At 45.8% G+C, this 22,056-nt stretch overlaps 1 protein-coding gene across 6 annotated transcripts in view; it reads right to left on the bottom strand.

Annotated features, from left to right (window-relative positions):
• LOC135904311 (monocarboxylate transporter 13-like) overlaps positions 1-22,056 on the bottom strand; it is a 119,469-nt gene that overhangs the window by 19,912 nt on the left and 77,501 nt on the right. Inside the window, exon 1 of one of the 6 annotated variants that reach the window (XM_065434932.1) lies at positions 10,788-10,920. The exons of the other annotated variants lie outside the window; for them this stretch is intronic. Coding sequence (XP_065291004.1) covers positions 10,788-10,898 — 111 coding nt within the window. The 5' untranslated portion in view covers positions 10,899-10,920. Of the gene's footprint in view, positions 1-10,787; positions 10,921-22,056 lie in introns of those variants that run through there. 6 annotated transcript variants of the gene reach the window in all.

The raw sequence follows: 22,056 nt of genomic DNA, 5'->3' as shown, positions 1-22,056 counted from the left end.
GTAGTATTGCTCGAAGGCACTGCTTCGTGGAAAAGCCGTCATTCGGTAAAGTCCTGCATTAACTTCTGCAAAAACGGCGTTCGAATATCTCCCTAAATCTCAGAGTGACTCTGTTTTGGCTCCGCTTTTGCTTTTCTGCTTAACCTCCTCCAGCGTCTTCCCAACTTTCTGAGCGACGAATTCGCGAAGTTAAAGAGTCACGATGTCTTGCGGTAAATTATACTTGTTATCGTCATCCGTTTCATAAATCGAAAAATGTGGCTTATTGTGCAAAATTCTGGATATAGTGAGCGTTATTTACATAGCTGCTGTCTCTATCCTGTCAACGACTGCGCCAATCTCCAATTCTTCGACTGGACTGATCAGAACACAAGCACATCCACGTAAAGCAGAGGATGTGGTGTCGGCTACCACCGTCGGCAAGTTGTCTTTCCGTCTCCTTCCAGTTTCATTTACCTTATTACTTCTACAATTGAAATAAAAACAAGAAATAATTGTCACAATGCCTCCCTTGGCTTCGTTACCATGTTTTCTTGTTACGCAGTGACTAACAAAAACTGGACCCCTAGATTTCCCTTCTTCTTGTTCATTCTGAGAGCGAGCAGCAATTTAAAAGTAACAGCAAGCTAAAGGTGTCACAGGAATGCACAAAGCCACCTGCCCTGTTCGGTAGTCCGGTAGACATGCTTGCACCGAGTCAGAAACGGCTGATCTCTAACGGCGAGTGGTGTTGGATGTCCCGCTCAGCATACCTAGAAATATATCGCTCTTCTTGCCACTGCATCAGTTGCAGATCGAATAACAAACACTTTTGTGTACACCACCGAGTGCAACTTCCCCCTATCACCTCTTTTGTTTCACGCTTCACCGGCTGCCGGTACACGCGTCACGCTTGCTCGCCGGCATGATTGTATTCACTAGCGTCTCTCACGTTGCTTTCTCTTTCCGGAGCGACCAGATTTCTGGAGCAGGGAGGAACCTGCTTATTCAGGACACAATTCCTCTTCCCAGAAGCGACCTTTTATGACGCATTGCCTGCGATGTTGCGGTGCCAATGTCAGCAGCAAGGACGGAAGAGAAAATGAGAGAGCGAACGAGAAAGGGGAAGGCGAGCCTGAGGTAAACGTTGAGTTCATCACTGCTAACTGAGGATGAGGGAGAGGATGAAAAAGCCAATGTCATTTGGGAGAAGGAAGACACGTAGACGGGAAGCATAACGTATTCATGGACCTACTTTCACATGAAATTATGTGCGGTGGAGTGTGAATGGCTTTTCCCGCTGCGGTTGCCTCAGTTGCTATTACGGAGCACTGCTAAGCACGAGGTTGCGGTTAGGATTCCCGACCATGACCGGCGCATTCCAGTGCGAACGAGATGCAAAATAGAAGATTCTGTATTGTGCACTTGGTACAATGTAACTAAGCCCACTTCTTCAAAATTAATCCTAGGCCCTCCACAAGGTCATTCTTCAAACCCTCTGTGCAGTTTCAGGACGCCAAACCCCGTCAGACCTAAAAAGACAGTTCAGAGACTGGCTATAGACAAATTCGGTAGAACCATTTCTCTCTGTCACCACGGAAACCTGTGAAAGGTGAGTAGTTGAGTTCGCAGCTCCTCTGAAAGCCGGTCGACATGGTAGTGAACGAGCAGGCATTTCTCTGCGCTGTACACAGCAGAGTGACAGAGAATGCTTTTTTTTAATAGATACACTGCCGGTCACAAAAAAGCAATCGGAAGACCTTATTCCAAGAAGATAAAAAGACTAGTCAAACTTACGCTTAGCGTTTCCACTTAGAAGGATCGTTTACCTGGTGTTCAAAATTAAGCTTTATGCTTTACTTAAAATTAGGCACTAGGATGCATGCGAAGACCACCTGTGCAAATAAGTTATGTGGTCAGGGGGACACAGAGCGAGATGATAATTATCGCAGTCCGCAGCCCAATCGTGTAAAATTGAATAATTATCTCTTTTTTACTGCAGTAAATGGATATGTTGGTATTGACAAAGTAAAAGCAGTCGTGTTTCTACACAGTATCAGCGGGAAGAATTCTTGTAGCGTGTCTGTGCCCTGACATATCCGACTCGAAATTTTAATTGTCGTTCGCACGATTACGCATGCAAGAGACTTAGTATTGGCGCAAAGCTTCTCCCTTATGTGACGCGGCTTTTACGTGCGGCGTTCAGTCTAGGCCGAGAGGAGAAGGGGAAAGTTATCATCTTTGCCAATGTCTCCGTCCCGTTGTCAGGCTAAACACGTCACGCCACAGCCGCGTCCCATCAGGGAGGAGAGTTGCGCCGACCTTAACTGCAAGTCCGAAACAGCACGGTGCCTTATAATGAACATCGTGGTGGAAGACGCCGGAACAATTGTGGTGGCTGCGAGCAATTTAAAGGCCAACTGCAACAAAATTTTCGGCCCTGGAGAAAGCCTAGTTCAGATAGCGTCCATATAAAAACATCTGCGTCAAATTTTACATTTGATACATCAGTGGCCGCATCACGAAAGCCTCACCGGGGTAGATGTTTTAAATGTCTGAACTAAAAAACCACAGCAAAAATACAAGAACAAGAAAACCGTCACGATTACTAGTACCCGAAAGTAAAATTGGGCGTATGGTTCAACACGAGGGTCTGCTCGTTGAGATTGAGCACCACCAGTGGCGTAGTGACGGGGCGGGCGGGGGGGGGGGGTTGCCAGGTACCAGATAGGGCAGGGGTGTAATATAGGTCTCAACCCCCCCCCCTCCTTCCGCAGGCTTGACAGGGCGCAAATGGTAAACAATGATCCGGTAACTGGCAGCTCGAGCTTATGTACTAGATGTGCACTGACGGAGAATTGTCGGCTGCAGTTTTGTCAACATTCCACGTAATAATTCCACGAATGAGCGGGCTAAAAAGTTTTATTCGGGAAGTGGTCGTAAAACTACTCGCCTTGGCAGAACGTTTCAGGTGCGGTACGCTCGTGCGGTGCTCTTTTGAACTATGGTTTCTGTCGTAAGTATGTATAGTGTTCTATTTATCAGTTTTGTATCGTTTGTATTAGTTGTGTATCAGTTTCGCGATGCTGAATAAAAACACGTCTCGCAGTCATAGGTAACCGTCATTTTGGCATTTTGTTGCTCTCACGATGGCGTCCCATAGGGCGAGGTATTGAGCCCTATTCTCTTTAACTTAACTATCGTTGACTTTACTGAAATATCACCCAAGACAATTTACTTATCAATGTGTGCTGATGATATTCGTCTTTGGTCTTCTGCGGTAACTGGTCTTCAAGTTCCTGATTCCTGATTCCTGATTCGGCGGGCAGCTACCCGAACTTACTTGTATGTCCGCAAACAATGCCTGAGTGTGTCCATCGAATAATGCGCGTTAATCGCGTTTACGGGCAAACCCATGGCACCGTACCCTGTTTCTATCAATGGCCAAGGTATCACATACCAGAAGTCTCACCGCTTCTTAGGTGTGATTACTGAGACCTTTTGTGGAGCCTCCCTGCATATACCTGAAGTGGAGACTAATTTCAATTGTATGTGAAATGAGGTTCCTGTGCGGAAAACATGGGACACGTCAGTACTATGTATGCCGCAGCTATATAGAGCACGGTTTCTGGTCTTTTTACGATACAGCTTGGCGGTTTTGGCGAACATATGTAAAACAAACATTCGTACCCTCGAAAGTTTGCAAAGCCTGGCTCTACGGACATGTCTTAGACTGCTTTATTAAACTTGTCAGAATGTTTATGCTTGTTGCGACACATCACGGTTACCTTCCGTCGGGCTTTACACCAGCAGCAAGACCACTGTTACCCTTTTGCTTCCAACGACAGCCGCAGTACTCGACACGTTCTAGGAATGAGGAAGAAGGCCCGTGAATCTTATAAGGGGCTCTACGTCAGTTCACACTGACATTATTGAACGAAGTATGTGAACGAAGAACACTGATGTATCTGTCTCAGCCACCAGCTCCACAGGCGCCGTTATCACCCCGGCCTTATAAGTTACAATTACTTTTAAAGTGTCACATATAACGATCTCTACGGCAACAGAACTTGACACTCTACGTGCACCCGTTAATTACATCGCCCAACCCAAACCTCGAAAGTGGGTAGTTTTTTGTGGCTCCATACCAGCTGCCCTTCAGTGTCTGCAGTCAGCCTTACGACGCAAGACTTATGAACAACTAGTGTTTGAGACCAAAGAGGTTCTCCGTCAAGCCCTCATAAACGGACATGACGTCATCTTCCAATGGCGTCTGGGACACTAGCATCGTCGGAAATTACCCTCCTGATGATGCCGCCCGGTCGGTCCATAAGGAACCCGACACTTCCTATACCTTTATCAACGACAGACGCTGAGAGGGGTCGTTTACTTGCTCAAGCCAAGGCTGAAACTTTGTGGAACACCGCGATTTTCTCCAACTGCCGTCCCAACTGGCTGGATCCTACATTGAAGCTGCAGATTTCATCAAACTGCACCCGCCGTTATGCAACTTTACTGTGCCGCCTCTGGTTAGCGGTCGCTTTTACGAAAGCCTACTCGGAATGACCCACACACCAACTTGTGACTCGTGCAAATGTGAAGAGACAATCGAGCACGTGTTGCGTTCTTGTAATCTCTATGAGATCGAACGCGTCATTCTTCGGAGGTTGTTAAACCGATTAGATAGCAGATCATTTTCAGAGACAAAGATTCTCGGACCAGGGCCCCAAGCGTCGCAGGCTTACAAAGCGACGCGGGCACTGCTACGTTTAATGAAATCGACTGGCCTCACTGACCGATTATAGGCGTGAAGTTAGGGACAACCGCACGTATTCACCCCTATAGTACCTTATTCCCTCCCTCTACATTATCTTTTCATTAAACTCCTTCGTCTGTGTAGCGTAGCAAACCGCACGTGTGTCTGGTTGACCTCCCCACCATTCCTTCCTTCGTTTCGTCCTCCTACACATGCTCCTGTTGTTGTGCGACTTCATGCCACAAATGCAGTGTCCGGTTTCAGCTGCACGGAATTTTACAAAAGGGTGAATTTTGTGAGGATATCGTGCTATATTCTATAAGGTTATGTGTCTTTGTGACCACTAGAAACTCAATATAGTGGAGAATATGGCAGATAATTAATAAGGATATCTTAAATAATGCGTAATTAGCCAATAAAGAGAAAACATTTCAATTCGGGAATTGAGGACCCCACGTTATATTATCAACTTAACAAAACTTCGTTAAACAAAATGTTCTTGGGTGGTACAGCCTGCAGTACTTTGGCACTGAGGGCGGCTCAGTACGGCAGTAGCGAAATAAATATGAAATAGTGCACCTCAGAAGTGGAGCTCTCCATCATCTTCATTGCGTGTGCAGACCAGAAGTAGCGCAAGCTTTCGCTGGCACTGGCTTCATTGTGGCCTTCTCGTTTTTTTGCATGGTTACCCCAGGAATCGACAGGGAGCATGTTCTGTTTCCAATCTTGTGGCACTACCGCAGCTCGTATGATCACGTTTGCCAATCGCAGCAAATAAAGAAAGGCTTTATGAATCAGAATGAAGAGAACTCGTATTTGCCATAGCATTGGTGCCCGCGCAGCAAAGAAGCAGGTGGCATTTTCTGATAGGGTGGGGAGATCAGCGTCACTGACACGCTATTTAATTTTCGTTTGGGTTCAGGGCTAGCGAAAGCCAAGATACTGCACGCAGTAGTACCTACGACAATTTTTGTAAAGTTGTTGGGAAACATATGACTGACGGGCTTGAATTTTGTAAATGCAATATTTCCTCTAAAAACGCTAATTAAAATTTTCTCTTTATTGACTGCCAAGCCTTACAGCATACGTGGTAATGCGCTGATCACATGTTATCCGTGCAGTACCCTGTGCTGTTTTGTTTAGAATATAAAACAGCCTGTATACCTGCTACATTAGCGATCTCTGGGTACGAAAGCTAGGGGGGGGGAGGGGGTGACCAAGACGGCTATGTTGCGCAAACTGCACAACCCCTCCCCCCCCCCACCCTACTCACAGGAAAATTTGGGTGCCAGACGACCTAGCTATGCCACTGAGCACCACCCACCGCGCACTACCCCCAGCGAGGTGCTCTAAAAAACAGACGCTTGTCTAAGAAAAGCATCCCCACTAGGTTGCTAGGCTTATTCTTCTTGAAACCCACCGACCAGCAAACTATCATCTCGAATGAGTGTGGTGGTCACATTGTTGTCATTGAGCACCAGTATCCTGAAGGTTGTATTGTGAATGCACTTGGCTCAGCTGAGGCCTTGGAGAGGGAAATCGTGGTGAAGCATCTCGCAGTGAGTGGTTCACCACGGAGTGGTCCTCTGCTGCTCTGCTCGACATATTTGGAATTTAAGCTAAGCGTAACATAGAGGTTGCCCGCGAAGTAGTCAAAGTCATAATCGAGTCCCTATTCCAGAAACCATCATCGTTGCACCGGCAGATTTGCCTTGCTTGTATTAGAATAACACTATGCTTGTTACGTCCTTCAATTATATACATGTATTTCTTGGGTGTTGCGCTTATTTCAAGCCAGTCTCTTATGTAAACGTTTGAGGCTTGCTTGAAATGCTTGCTTGTTTGAGACTCGCTTGTTTGAAGGCGACGTTTTGGGGCTCACGTCATAATCGCTAACAACGAGGTGAGCGCGTCGTCTGCTTGCGTGGTAGTTAAAGACTAAGAAGAAAAAAATTTCGCAATTAGCCGTCATCCGTTCCTGCCAAAATTGATTCAGTACTATACACTAGTTATTTACAAACAATTTGGTCAAAGGGAAATATTGTTGCATGCGGTCTTTATCGTGAACCCAATAGCGCGGTACACGAGCACTTTTTCATTACATCACAATAATGGAGGGGGAGGGGGCAGGCACCGAACCCGACACTTATTCCTTAGCAGGAGAGCGTCAAAGCTACTGAAGAACCGCGTGAAACAAATCACTAGGATAGGTTTGAAACACAAACAAAAGAAGGCGAAATTGTTAGATGATATCTTCAGCAGCAATCGCTAAGCGCGTGTATACAACATGGCTGAAGAATTCGTAGGTGCAGTGAGGTGTTCGCTGCACAAGTATGCAAAAGGAAATCATTCAGCTAAAGCATACAGTTCAATAAGAAAATACGATAATCATCATCAGCATCAGCATCATCACCATCAGCCTGGTTACGCCCACTGCAGGGCAAAGGCCTCTCCCATACTTTTCCAACAACCCCGGTCATGTACTAATTGTGGCCATGTCGTCCCTGAAAACTTCTTAATCTCATTCGCCCACCTAACTTTCTGCCGCCCCCTGCTACGCTTCTCTTCCCTTGGAATCCAGTCCATAACCCTTAATGACCATCGGTTACCTTCCCTCCTCATTACATGTCCTGCCCATGCCCATTTCGTTTTTCTTGATTTCAACTAAGGTGTCATTACCTCGCGTTTCTAACCTCACCCAATCTGCTATTTTCTTATCCCTCAACGTTACACCCATCATTCTTCTTTCCATAGCTCGTTGCGTCGTCCTCAATTTAAGTAGAACCCTTTTCGTAAGCCTCCAAGTTTCTGCCTCGTACGTGAGTATTGGTTACACACTTTTCTCTTGAGGGATAATGGCAACCTGCTGTTCAGGATCTGAGAATGCCTGCCAAACACGGCCCAGCCCATTCTTATTCTTCTGATTATTTCTGTCTCATGATCTGGATCCGCCGTTACTATCTGCTCTAAGTAGATGTATTCCCTTACCACTTCCAGTGCCTTGCTACCTAGTGTAAATTGGTGTTCTCTTCCGAGAGTGTTAAACATTACTTTAGTTTTCTGCAGAATAATTTTTAGACCAACTCTTATGCTTCGCATCTCCAGGTCGGTGAGCATACATTGCAATTGGTCCCCTGAGTTACTAAGCAAGGCAATATCATCAGCGAATCGCAAGTTACTAAGGTATTCTCCATTAACTTTTATCCCCAATTCTTCCCAATCCAGGTCTCTGATTAAGTCCTGTAAACACGCTGTGAATAGCATTGGAGAGATCGTATTTCCCTGCCTGACACCTTCCTTTATTGGGATTTCGTTGCTTTCTTTATGGAGGACTTCGGTGGCTCGGGAGCCGCTATAGATATCTTTCAGTATATTTACATACGGCTCGTCTACACCCTGATTCCGTAATGCCTCCATGACTGCTAAGGTTTCGACAGAATCAAACGCTTTCTCGTAACCAATGGAAGCTATATATAAGGGTGGGTTATATTCCGCACATTTCTCTATCACCTGATTGATAGTGCGAATATGGTCTATTGTTGAGTAGCCTTTACGTAATCCTGCCTGGTCCTTTGCTGGAGAGAAGTCTAAGGCGTTGCTGATTCTATTTAAAAATATTCTAAAATACGATAGATGGGACGTAACCGAGACGCCGCACCTCTGGGGCGGTATAACGTAAAACTATTCCAATATGTTTTTATTCCAATCTCCTGACATCAAATTTGCGCAACCGCCCACGCAAACATAGGGCGGTCACCCGCAGAGTTGTCTGAACAAACGAATCAAGTGCTCCCCTCGTTCATAGGAGGTCACATTTGTTTGCATAAAAACCGAATAACATTGCTTGCACTGAGCTTCTTGTCTTATCTAATTAACTCACAACAGGTGAGGGGCATGCTCAAGTGGAGAGGGATTCGATGGGACCGAGCCACTGCACTGAATATTGATAACCGGATGAAGAGGGTGGTGCCGGCGTCTGCGATTGGTCGGCTTTGTCTTACTTAGCTTGCGGTGGCTCGTCGACAATCGTGGCGGCGTGCAACGGAAACTTAAGAATGACGCTAAAACCGATCCTCAGCAAAGAAGAGTTGGCAGATTGAGATTGTAAACGTGCCCAAGGTTCTTGAAAACCTTACACGGCCACGCAAGAAGTTTTATTACATGCAAATAAACCCATGCTCTCCAGCAGGGGCGAGTGCCAGTGTTGGAGTGATTGGCGGCAGCCATCTTTTATTCCTTTCGGAACGGGGCAGCCTACGGCTATTCAGAAGGAAATTAAGTTTTGTTCGTCATATTAATGCACCTTTAACGCGTACACGTAACTTTGACGCGGTAAGTGTTTGCGGTTTTGTGACGTCGCGTCACAGGCAGGTGAAGTGGGTGCAGCCCCAAAGCTTTTGACCAATAGCCGAGGGCTAATGGCAAAAAGGCGTCGAATGAGAAATGACTATTTTTTTGTTTTGTTCGGTCAAATTATGCATAATCAGTGTGTCACGTCATATCAGATGGGGAGCTATCGCGGTTTTCATGACGTCGCGTGACAGATAGGTGAAGTGGGGGTGGCCCAAAGAGTTTTTGACCAATCGCGGTGGGCTGATTGCAGAATCGGAATAGAAAAGTTTGTAATAGTTTTACCTTATAGCGCCCCTAGAAAATTCACTTTCTTTAGAGCTCATGTTGTCACATGGTTCGCATTTGTGATGCTTATTTGCAAAGACTCTGAGCAATAGCGTTCACCTCATTGTTAGCACGTGGTAACCGGGCGTAATTCCACAGCCCGTCATATACCGACAAGGTATCCCACCATATATTTTTTTTCCTAGAAGGAAATGCCCCCTTGTCTGTGCGAGCTCACCAAAACTTGTCTACATTTGCAACTACTTTGTTGCAACTACTTCAGCTCTGATGAGGAACTAACGAATATAGTGGCTAATAATAATACTTTCTGTATTGTGACAGGCGCTCGTCATGTGTGGCAGAAAGCATGGGTCTTGGGTAACGTGAAAATGCGATCTTCTGTTTATGGACTCTTTATCTCGAGTTAGTTCGGCGCATAAAAACGTTATAGCGTGCGGTTCTGCGATTGTTTCAGATGAATAAATTTACGGGATTCAAGAGGAAAAAGTATTTTTTGCTGACCAAGTTTCATAGCAGCAGTGGACGTCATCATTTGCGGTATGTCAAATACGAATAGTAAATAACGAAATTTCCGTATATATCTGCTTATAATTGTTGGATTTATGGCGAATGCCGAAGTTGGGCAATAAAAGTTCGCCAGCACCAAAAGCGTAACATTATGCTAGAAAGCCTGTGAGTGGCACCATTTTCCATAAATACCGACTCACCGTCTGCTGTGAAATGCATTGCTCTTCCGAACAGCGTGTTTCGGTGCTGAATTTTTACATAGTGCAGAAGCGTATTTACAGAAAGAGTAATGCACTTCGCAGGAGATATTAAGTAATTATGAGGGCAATATTCACCGTATGTTGACCACGAATGCATTTGAGCACCTCTTTGCGCAATCTTAAATGTTTTATGGTTTATTCCTTGAGGACCACCCTGCATGCAACACCCTCTCGTGGGTGTTGCATAAATGAAAAATAAATAAATGAAATGAAATAAAAACAAAAATTACAAGCACAAGAAGTCCTTGTAAGACGTGAATGCATATTTGTGTTTCTGAATCTAGCTAAACTTCCAACGTCAACCACTGCTCCGAATCAAAGATAACATATATTATCATTGGCATGGGTTCCTATTTTTAATAATCAGAGATAGTCGTTGGCACAGAGACTGCACCAAATTGCCGAAATATCAGGCCCGTTGGGTTGGTACATGCACAATCATTGAGAGCGAGGCTTCTAAAAGTACGATTAGCTTTGACTTCGATTAAAACTGCAGTCACAAGGATCTGTGAAAAGGTTGCGTGTCCGGTTTCTCTTAGTTTTCTGCCTTCGGGTCTGTAAGCGCTGCGCAGAATAATCACATTAGCAAATTCGAATAAATTCCGTTTGTTAATTACGTACAAAGTGCAAAATTCTGGCAAACTTACGGATTTAGCGATGCGACGTTCACGGGTCCCAAATTCTGTCTTGCAAACAATCACACGTTTTGAACTTGCGTTGTGGCACACAGACTTCTGCAATCTTCGCGACTGTGGCATCCCATATTACGCTAAAAAAGGCGAGACAGCCTGAAATCTCGTGAGTAAAACTGGGCAAAGTTGGACGGAATACACTTTCATACCGAAGACGCTGTAACACATGCCCTGCGCACGAACCGAGAACAGGCTTCTGCTGTGATCTTTTCTACTTCGGCCGTCGCGGTGGCAAGGGAAGCGATCAAGTGTGCACAAAGAGGCACTTGTTTTGAGTTCGTACGACGTTTCAGCATAATTCGAGAAAGAGAAAAAAAAAGAGGCGACAGCGTAAACCGCCCAACTTTTATTCTCAGCGTTCACCACACGCACGATGCTCCGCGGCGTGTACGTGTGGAGAGCTTGCATAACGAATGGAGGGTGCGGCAAACACAGCTGTCGATCGGCTATCAGCGCCGTTGTCCCACATTGCGCACGAAAGAGTCGTTGTTATTCAGCAAAAAAATAAAAAAATAAAGAGCAGATCGCATAGTGGCGTGTGTTTCTGCCACAGGCCCCGGCCGATTTTCCTTTCAGAACCACGGTTTTGAATCCCACGTGTTGCGCTTGGTTAAGGGACGCTTCGCTTCACCACGGATTTGCCGCATAATGCTGGTGCCTGTGGGTGTGTGGGGTTCAATTGAAGCGCTGATAGGCACTTGCGGTAGTGATGAAGACCATAAATTTTTTGAAGATTGCGCTCTCCTGGCGCTATGAACACACCCTAAAAACGTTTACACGCCTAGGGGCGTAGCTTGTCGCCAAACAATACTCCTCATTGGTCATGCCGGACCCTTTAGGAGCGTTCGAAACAATTAGGAACGTGAAAACCTAAGAGGGTTCTGGGTAAGGCAAGATAGCGACATTAGGGCCTTGAGTTCACAAGGCTACAAAACTTTTTAAAACCTATGTACGGGGGTCACATATGGCATTTCACCTTTACCGCAGCAAACACCGTTGTGATACAGCTCATGACAACATACTTATGAGACTGAGTCATAAACTGAGCTATTCATATTTAAATAAAAATATTGCCACAGAGCCAGAGTAATTTCGCACGGCCCTGCAATGCCGCCCTTCTAAATTTCAATGTGATAACAACTCTATGGACATTCCAGGCGCAATTCTGCCATTGGCCTTGCCGTGATTTTCCGTAAGAAGTCCAAGGCGAAAAAAAAAAGAACGACGCTGCGCGCTGTACGTGCGAGTGACAGTGTGCGAGGGCAAGCCGACGGCAGTGGCCCCGATTTCGCGCGCGCAAGCGAGGAAGGAGGGGAGGAAGCGCGCTGTCTTGCATCGCGCCCAAGGCACCGGCGGGGCGGCTGCGCACTCTGGCGGCGATTACGAATGGCGCGGCCGAGCGCGGATGCGTGGGCCCCGTTTTGAAAGCGATCTGCAATGAGCTGAGAGTCTCGGTGCGCTGGGGGACTCATAGCTCTGTGTGCGGTGTGTTCTCGCGGCTCAGTTTGCGTTGAAGCGAGAGGCATCACGAAGGTCATTTCGCTCGCTCTTGCTGCCGCTCTTACTCACGCCAGCGTTTTGACAGCGCGTGTCAGTGTTCATTAACTGAGATGCGTTTATGTTAGCCCGTGCGTACGCGACAACATCTTTGTTAATTTAGTAGGGGTGTGAGAATATTCGAAATTTCGAATACGAATCGAATATTTTCTTTATTTGAAGCGTATTCGATTCGAGAAATGCGTATTCGGAAATTCTCGTATATTCGAAGAGGGCCGAATAATGGTTGAAACGGTGAATCTTCTGACAGACGGAATAACTGAGCAAGTAACGAATTATGTGCGTGCTCCGCATTTTCCTCGGAGCATGTTTATTCACTGAGAACTTCTCATGACCGTATGCTCATTATTTTCTCATTAGTCTAACTTTTTATTAACTTCTAACTTTTTGTATGCTCTGTTTCAGTCTATCTGCATGACACCTGTGAGACACGATCAGTTTCAGTTTCTTTTTACCGAGGTTTATTCTATGCCTCTTTCATAACCATATATCATGTCCTCTAGGGTTCTGTAACTATATGCGATGAAATATGTATCCCCAAAGTGTTACCTGGACAATCTTTAGATGTTTGGAAATTAAAAAGAAAAAAAAATATGTCCGAGGAGAGCGTTGCATCGTCATCGACGACTCCCGCCTTGTGTTCCTGCTTTTCTAATTTAATCGCCGGCTCTTTGCTACCAGCTGCGCTGCTTCTCCGTAAGACAAACGCAAAATACGCTAACTTCCCCACTGCGCTATTGGCAACTATCTCAGTGCTTATACAGCCCTCGATCAGGCGTTTTCTCCAAGAATGGCATCAACTGCAGATGACAAGCTACGGAGCAAGCAAGCAAAGAAAGCCGGAAGAAGTTTCCTTTGGCGGCACTACACAAAGCTCTCAGCGTCGACAGCTCGGTGCAAGTCGTGCGAACATGCTCTTAAAATGCCAAAATCGCAATCGCAAAAAACACATGAAACAGCACCCTTTGTTGATGGAAGAGTACAAAAAAGAGGCCGGCGCAAACGCTCCGCTGAAGAATCAACCGACACTGGATGATGCACTTCAGCAGAGACAGCAGTCGTCATTCTCTCAGAAGAAAGAAAACGCACTTCACCAGAATGTGGCAGCCATTCATTTCTTCACGGCTTCTTCCACATCAGTTCAAAGCACTGCTCGAAGCAGCTGTATACAGTCGTGCTGCAGTGAGCCTTATCGAATAATATTGTCGCGTGTGCTCCTCCCGCGCATGTGCAACGACACAAGAGGAAAGGTACGGCACGAGCTGTGAATAGCGCTGTAACCCGGAACAAGCACTCTCGCTATTACGAGCGATATCTGGATGTCGCGTGCCAATGCGGGTTTTGTAAGCTTCACGCGTCATTATCCTGCGGTGAAGTTCGACATGAAAAAGTTCACTTTGAACACGCGACATATGCCGGAGAGTCGCACGGCTGTGAACATTGCTGCGTCATTGGAGCAGCTATGCACCAACTGGGAGATACCAATGGACTGCGTGAAGTACATCGTGACGAACAGCGGTCGCAATATCCGAGCGGCTGGCGGGAGACAGCCTTGGCTCTAGCGAGCCTGCTTTGCGCACACTCTGCACCTAGTGATCAGCAATGAAATGTCGTGTACTCCGGCAATCAACAGACTCTGCAAGGAGGCGAAAGCGATCGTAGGGCACTACAAGCATAGCTCTAGTGCACAGAAAAAATTGAACGATCTGCAGACGTAGCTGAACAAAGACGTGCTCTATGTTGTGCAGGATTTTCACACAAGATGAAACAGGCAGTACATCATGCTCTCAGGGCTCCTTGAACTCTAAGAGTTCATCAGACTTGAGCTCACCCTTTCAGACACGCGCTTAGATACATTTAACTCTGCAAAGTGACGAGATGCAGTGGAGTTCTTGGAGGCATTGAATACCTTATTTCACGCAAATGTGATCTTAAGTGCTGGAAGGTACCCGTCATTGTCCTGTCAAATTCCAACTATTTTTGGAATGCTGCATTTCCTCGAAGATTGCAATGGGAACCCAGAGTTTGCTAACAATATTGAAAATGTTTCAAGACTCGTTTTGCTGAGTGCGAGTTTGACGAAGTGGCCAACCTGGCCATGCTTCTTGATCCACGCTTTAAGGACACAGTTCGTCAGGCATCTGGTTAGATAATTGGCTGAAAGACATTTTAACAAGGTAGCTCCATGTAGCTGGCGTAGAACGCAGTGAGGACACTGCCATGCCAGCGTCGAGTTCGTGTCCGCTGGTGCTATCCACTGTATGGAAAGTTTTTGACGGTCTAGTGAGGAACAGGGAGAACGTACGTTTGGTATCTGCCTCTGAGAGGGAAGTTACAGATTATACGGAAAAGCATCTTCTCGAGAGGCGCAATGATCCTGGTGAGTGGTGGCACTCCATTGGCCGCCTCACGTACCCGCTTTTAAGTCCACTCGCCCAGAAGCACTTCGCCATCGCTGCCACCTCAGTTCCAAGTGAAAGTCGTTTCTACCATTTGAAATGTTGTCACAGTGCATACAGAGCGTTTGCTTTCCGAACATGTTGAGCAGGTAATTTTCCTTCATGATAAGCATTAAAAGGGCATTACTTGACGGACAGCATTATTTTTCATTACCTGAACGCATTTTCTGTAATGAGTGTCTTTTTAACCTGCAGCAAGCAACCTTGTAAAATGCAATTGTATTTTTAACAAGAGTTATAAAGCTATTGTTACCACATTTTGCAACTTTTTATGCTACCTACATATTCGATATTCGATTCGATATTCGAAGAGAGTTTTTTGCCTTATTCGTGTTCGATTCGTATTCGAAAATTTCAATATTCGCACACCGCTATAATTTAGTTATTAAGCGAATGTTTGCGAGCACACACGGATGCCGAAGTTACTATCCGTACTTAGTATAGAGATGCACTCATTTGATATCGCAATCGATGCTTCACCTTTAAGGCAAAACCGCAACTTTTTTGGGCTGTTGGTTATTCAGAGAAGTCCAACCAGGACGTCCTGAGTTCTAGTCAGTCCATAAAGGGTATGATGAAAGAACAACGGTAATGCTTTCCCTTCAAGTATTTCGGTAAAAGAGAATTTTGTGGAGCAAAATACCTTCCGAAAATTCAGAGTCAACCGTTAGGAAGGGTAAGGGAGAGCACAACGCTTGAAGTGTTGCACAGTTTTCACTTTCGAGTGTAATGGTTATGTTCCGAATCTCAACTAAGAAGAACAAAGACAATTCTTTGGGCATACACAGAGGCTGGCTGACAAACGTAAATATACGTTCTTCACATACGACAATATAAAAATTAATAATTGAGTGTTGTACATCTAAAAAAGCTCTTCATAATAAAATAGATTTAAAAGAAATCGTGGTGTAAGATACGATCTCAAAACCTACAGCGTTCAGTCGTCACACCTCCGACCACCGAGCACCACATGATTCATTATTGTACACTGCACATCTTTTTTAAACCTTTTCTTTCATTGAACAACTTGAATAACATTAGCTGAAACAGACGATATAAAAATCCTACGCGGAAGCGGTAGGCGGAACGATGGCGCGGGCGCGTACGTATTCTTTTACACGCAATCAACGGCATCGTCACACATGATATGTTATTTCTGTCTGCAAAGGCGGCAGAAGCGTAGCTAGGTCGTCTGCCGCTCGGGGCCCATAGGTCATCTCTCCCCTGCCTCCCTTCGTGTGTAGCCAGGAAGGCAGGGATATGGAAAAAGAGTGAGGGGGGGGAGGGGGGATGTTTCAGCCCCAGCACAGCCGCCCTGAACACCCTAACCCCCTTCGCTTTCGTGCGCAGAGATCGCTAATGTAGCAGGCATGCAGGCTGTTTTATTTTTTGCACCAAACAACCAAGGGTGCTGCACTGATAACTTGTGATAAATGCATTTGCACATCTCCTGTCAGAATATAAGGCTTCGCAGCCAATACAGATAATGTATTAATTAGCGTTTTTAGAGGCAATATTGCATTTACGAAATTCAAGCCAGTCAGTCATATGTTGCCCAACAAAAACCACAAAAATCGCCATAGGTACTACGGCGTGCAGTATTTTGGCTTTCGCTAGCCCTGAGCCCAAACGAAAATTATATAGCGTGTCAGTGACGCTAATCTCCCCACCCTATCATAAAATGCCACCTGCTTCCTTGCTGCGCGAGCACCAATGCTATGACAATTGCGAGTTCTCTTCATTCTGATCCATAAAGCCTTTCTTCATTTGCTGCTATTTGCAAACGTGATCATCCGAGCTGCGGTACCGCCACGAGATTAGAAATGGAATAGAACGCGCTACCGGAATAGGGTGGGGGGGGGGGGGGGGGGGCTTGTTTTCTGGCGTCACCTTGCGAAAAGCGAGAAGGCCGCAATTACGCCCGTGCCAGCGAAAGCTTGCGCTACTGTTGGTCTGTACATGCAACGGAGAGGATACTGGGATCGACGTCAAGGGTGCACTATTTCATATTTCTTTCAGTACTCTCATACTGAGCCTCCCGCAGTGCCAAAGCCTTGCAGGCTCTAGCACCCAGGCATATTTTGTTTAGAGAAGTTTTTGTTTAGGTAATAATATGGCTTCGGGCCCTCCATTCTCGAGTTGCAATGTTTCCTCTATAATTGCTGATTAAGCACTTATTTAATATATCCTTATTATCTGCCATATTTTGCACTATATTCAATTTCTAGTCGTCACAAAGACACATAATCTGATAAAATATATGTAGACATCCTCACAAAATTCGTCATTTTGTAAAATTCCGTGCAGCTGAAACAGGACATTCTATTTGTGACATGAAGTCACACAAGAACAACAGCAGGAGGAGGTGAAGGAGGAGGAAAAGAAGGAAGGAAAGGTAGGTAGGTCAACCAGGCGCACGTCCACTTTGCTGCCCTACGCCAGGGAAGGGGTTTAGGGAAAGAAAAGTAAGGAGGAGAAGGGAAGAAGTTACTATCGGTGTGAATACGTGCGGTTCTCCATAACCTCACGGCTATAATTGGTCAGTGAGGCCAGTCGATTTCATTAAACGTAGCAGTGCCCGCGTAGCTTTGTAAGCCTGCGACGTTTGCGGCCATATTCCGAGAATCTTAGTCTCTGAAAATGATCTGCTATCTAATCAGTTTAACAACTTCTGAAGAGCGTCGCGTTCGATCTCACAGAGGTTACAATAACGCTACGCGCTCGATCGCCTCCTCACATTTGCACGAGACGAAAATCGGCATGTCGGTTATTTTGTTATTACAAAGACGGCGCCGAATAAAACAACACATGAAGAAGGGGCACACGAGACAGCACCTGTCTAGTGTCCCCCTTCTTCGTCTGTTGTTTTATTCGGCGCCGTCTTTGTAATCATGCTTAACCAACTAGCCCGCCAACACATGCTCAGTTATGTCGGTTATTCCAATAAGGAATGAGTAGGCTTTTGTAAAAGCCACACCTACCCAAAAGCGGCACAGTAAAGTTGCATCACACCGGGTGAAGTTCGATGAAATCTGCAGCTTCAATGTACGATCCAGTGAGCGGGGACGGCAGTTAGAGAAAATCGGGATGTCCCACAGAGCTTCAGTCTTGGTTTCAGCAAGTAAACAACCCCTCTCAGCGTCTGTCGCTGATAAGGGTACAGACAATGTTGGGTTGCTTTATGGACTGACCGGGTGGTATCATCAGCAAGGTCATTTCCGACGATGCCACAGTACCCCGGGGGCCATTCAAAGATTATGTCATGTCCGTTTATGAGGGCTTGACCAAGAGCGTCTTCGGTCTCAAACACCAGTTGTTCATGGGTCTTGCGTCGTAATGTTAACTGCATACTCTGAAGGGCAGCGCTGGAATCACACAAAACGACCCACTTTCGAGGTTTAGCTTGTGCGATGTAAATAGCGGCGGCACGTAGTTCATCAAATTTTGTTGCCATAGAGGGCGTTATATAAGCTACTTTGAAAGTAATTGTAACTTGTAAGGCCGGGATCATAACAGAGCCTGTGGAGCTGGTGTGTGAGACAGATTCATCGGTTTAAGTGTGCCTTCTTTGTTCACATGCTTAGTTGAATTATGACAGGGTGAACTTATGTAGAGAGACTGTAGATTTAAGGTCTTCTTCGTAATTCCCAGAAGCGTGAGTCGTACTTGAGGCTGTCGTAGGATTCACAGGGGTAATAGTGGTCTTGCTGCTGGTGTAAAGCCCGACGGAATGTAGCCTTGGTGTGTCGCCAGAAGTTTCAAAAATCTGGTTCGAGGTCTTTGTGCTGGCAAAGCAGCAATATACTGACTGGGTACGCGGCACAGATGCCGAGTGCGTGCTCTGAGGTTGTCAATCGTTATATTTGTCGGAACCAAGTAGTCTCTAGCAGCGATGATTGTTGCGTGAGCCGAGGCACGTCGTTGTAGTCTAAGGCATGTCCGTAGGGCCTGGCCTTGCGAACTTTCGAGGGTATGAATGCTTCTTTTAGGTGTGTTCGCGAAAACCAGCAAGGTGTACCGTAAAAAGACCAGAAACAGTGCTCTATACAACTGTTGCATGGACCGTACCGACGTGCCTCAGGTTTCGCCGCACATGAACCTCATTAAATGCACGATCGCAATTAGTCCCCACTTTGGTTGGATGCAGGGAGGCTCCATAAAAGGTGTCAGTAATCAAACCTAAGAAGCGGTGACACTTGTGGTATTCGATACCCTGGCCATTGAGAGAAACAGGGTATGGTACCATGGGTTTCCGCGTAAAGACGATTAACGCGCCTTTTTCGACGCACACACTCAGGCAGTGGTTGTGGAGATGAGAGCAAGTTCGGATGACTGCCCACTGAATTCTTGTTCGCACTTGAAGACGAGTCAACGCAGAAAGCCCCACACAAGTATCATCGGCGCACATTAATAGGTAAATTGTCTTGGGTAATGTTTCAGACGGTCAACGATAGTTAGGTTAAAGAGAACAAGGCTCAATACCCCGTCCTGTGGGAAGCCACCGTGACAACAACTAAATGACAAAGAGACGCTTAGCTATGACTTCGAGACGTACTTTTATTCAACACCGCGAAACTGACACAAAACTAATACAAACGATACAAAACTGATAAATGGGACACTATACATACTGACGACACACAATCCATAGTGGGAGATGAGCGCACTGTACGAGCGCACCGCCCGTGGAACGTCCCGCCAAGGCGAGTAGTTTAGCGACCACTTAACGCATTGAGCTTTCCAGCCCGAACATTGATGCAATTATTACCCAGGATGTTCATAAAGCTCCAGCCGACAATTCTGAGGCACTACTCGCCTGGTACATAAGCTCATGCTTCTTATTACCGGATTATTCTTTACCATTACGCCCAGTCAAGCCTGCGGCAAGAGAGGACGTCTTCAGACAAATGTGGCACTCCGCGCCCCCCACCAGGCAACTGGCACCCGGGGCTCACGGCCCCCCGGCCCCCATCACTACGCCACTGAAAGGTCGCCTGCGAAATTCCGGTCAGGGTCGAAAGAGCGGCTCAGGCAGGGGAAAGTGTCAAGGTGGAGGCTGTCGAAACGCACACAGACAGTCATTTCGAAGCGCAAACCATATCTCGGGCGGAATGTTGACATCCCCTCTGGATGCCGACTATCGGCGCCGCGCAGTGGATGAAACATGAAGGTCGTCGTTAATAAGGTCACTGCCGCAGGCCATGAGCCTTATTCAGAGCGAAACGGAGAGCAAGTGGAGAAAGTTGTTTTGCAGTCGCAACTACTGTATAAACGTCCATATTGCATGCGTCCATTACAAACTTTTCTTTCCTGCACACCTAAATCTATGGCCCTTTTCGTTCCTTCAATTTACATTTTCTCATACTTACATCACTTGCAGCATAGTGAAGCGAGACGAATATCGGTAAATCCAAGATGTGTAGTAGGCTGCTGCTTAAGGGATTTTCTTTTTCGAAGTATGATTAGAGAAAGTAAATGCGCTCGGGCTTCCAGTAACATTCCGTATACGTATGAAGGTGGTATGCAGATATCATGTTATCTCGGCGCGTTTGAGGGTTTTGTGAAGTAGGATAAGAAAAGATCAGGTATCTAATCTGTTAAGGTAAGGTTAAGTGAAGGTGTCAGTACATGTTCATGTTTAATTTTCCAGCGGAAAAGAAAAAAATACACAGGAACGGAAGGGAGGCCACACGGCACGATCGTTGACCATCAACTGAACGTTTATTTTGAAGGAAAGCTTAAAGTAAACAACAACAACAACACAGGATGAACAGTTGTGTTTTGCGAAGTTCTCTCCATTCGCGTTTCCACACCCTCACAGGAAACGACGCCCGTGCTGAAATATACATGAAGCGAATGCGTTGGTCAAAAAGTTAAGCGGATGCTTTAGCTCTGGGGTTCCTATCTGAATGCTTCAGAATGGAGAAATAGTTTCTTTTTCGGCAACCATTGGAAGGAATTGATTAGGTTTCTTGTATTTGAATGAAAATGTTATGATATACTGACAGTTAAAAGCGGATTTTACATTTAGACTATCAAGACTTTAATAAACATTGTTGAAAATCACCAAACTATAAAAAAAGGATCAATGACATTCCCAACTCTGTAACTATGCAATGAAACACATTAACACGATTCTGTGAACTATACATATAAAGCGGACAAACCTGATGTGTATTACACCACTGTGAAATAAATCGTTATGTCAACACGACGTTCGGAGGGTACCCGTGAACATGGTAAGAGAGAGAGAGAGAGAGGTCTCTTTATTAGTAAAACAGAGAATTTTGCCGGCGCGTATATAACCGCTGGCATGCTACTCTGTATAGGGATGGGGAATGGGATTAAAAGGTTCCAGATAAGAGTGGGAGAAAAAAAAGGATAAAAATAAATATGAAATGTCCGACTGGACCTGATACTAATTTGTACAGGTGACATGGCGGGTAAATTTAGGCTTTTGTATAGGAAGGATGCAATTCTTAAAGCTTTCCTATTTGACCAATTTCTGTCAGGTATTTGAACAATAAATCCAAAACCCGCCGCTGTTTTGAAGGGCCGGGCATTGGACCTAAGATGGTCGGTAACGTTAACGGTTCGGGGCAAATCATGTCCATTTTGTGCTAAAAAAATTGTCTCTCGTCGCGGTACGCGGGGCATTTTAGTAATACGTGCTCAATTGTCTCTAAGTTGCGACAGTTATCACAGTATGGGCTAGTGGTAAGTCCTATGCGGTACAGATAATTGTTCGTGTATGCCACGTTCAGTCGAAGACGATGGTACAATGTCTCTAAGTGTCGAGGAAGTGGTCGTGGAATTTTCGGTCTCATTTCTGGGTCAATGTAACGTAGGAAGTTGTCTTGGTGAAGCGGCAGATTCAAGATTCGGTCTTTTTCTTGATAGGCATATTTTTTTGCCATGGTTGAAGCGTCGGCTTTTGTAAAATATGTTCTTCTGAATTTGCGGTATTGGAGTCCATTTCTGGCAGCTTCGTCCGCTCTTTCATTTCCCGAAATGCCGGCATGGCCAGGTATCCACTGAAACTTTATGCAATGCCCAGCAATCTTAGCCCTGTGGTGAAGATATGCAATGTCAAATGCTGCTGGTTGATTATTGCAACGCTTGTGCCTGTTCCACATACTTTGTAGGGCTGCTTTTGAGTCTGTGAAAATCACCCATGTCTTTGGCGGCTGCTGTCGAAGTACATACAC

The sequence above is a fragment of the Dermacentor albipictus genome, chromosome 2 (genome assembly GCF_038994185.2).
Source record: "Dermacentor albipictus isolate Rhodes 1998 colony chromosome 2, USDA_Dalb.pri_finalv2, whole genome shotgun sequence".
Classification (NCBI taxonomy): Eukaryota; Metazoa; Arthropoda; class Arachnida; order Ixodida; family Ixodidae; genus Dermacentor; species Dermacentor albipictus.
This window is presented reverse-complemented; position numbering and strand designations above follow the sequence as displayed.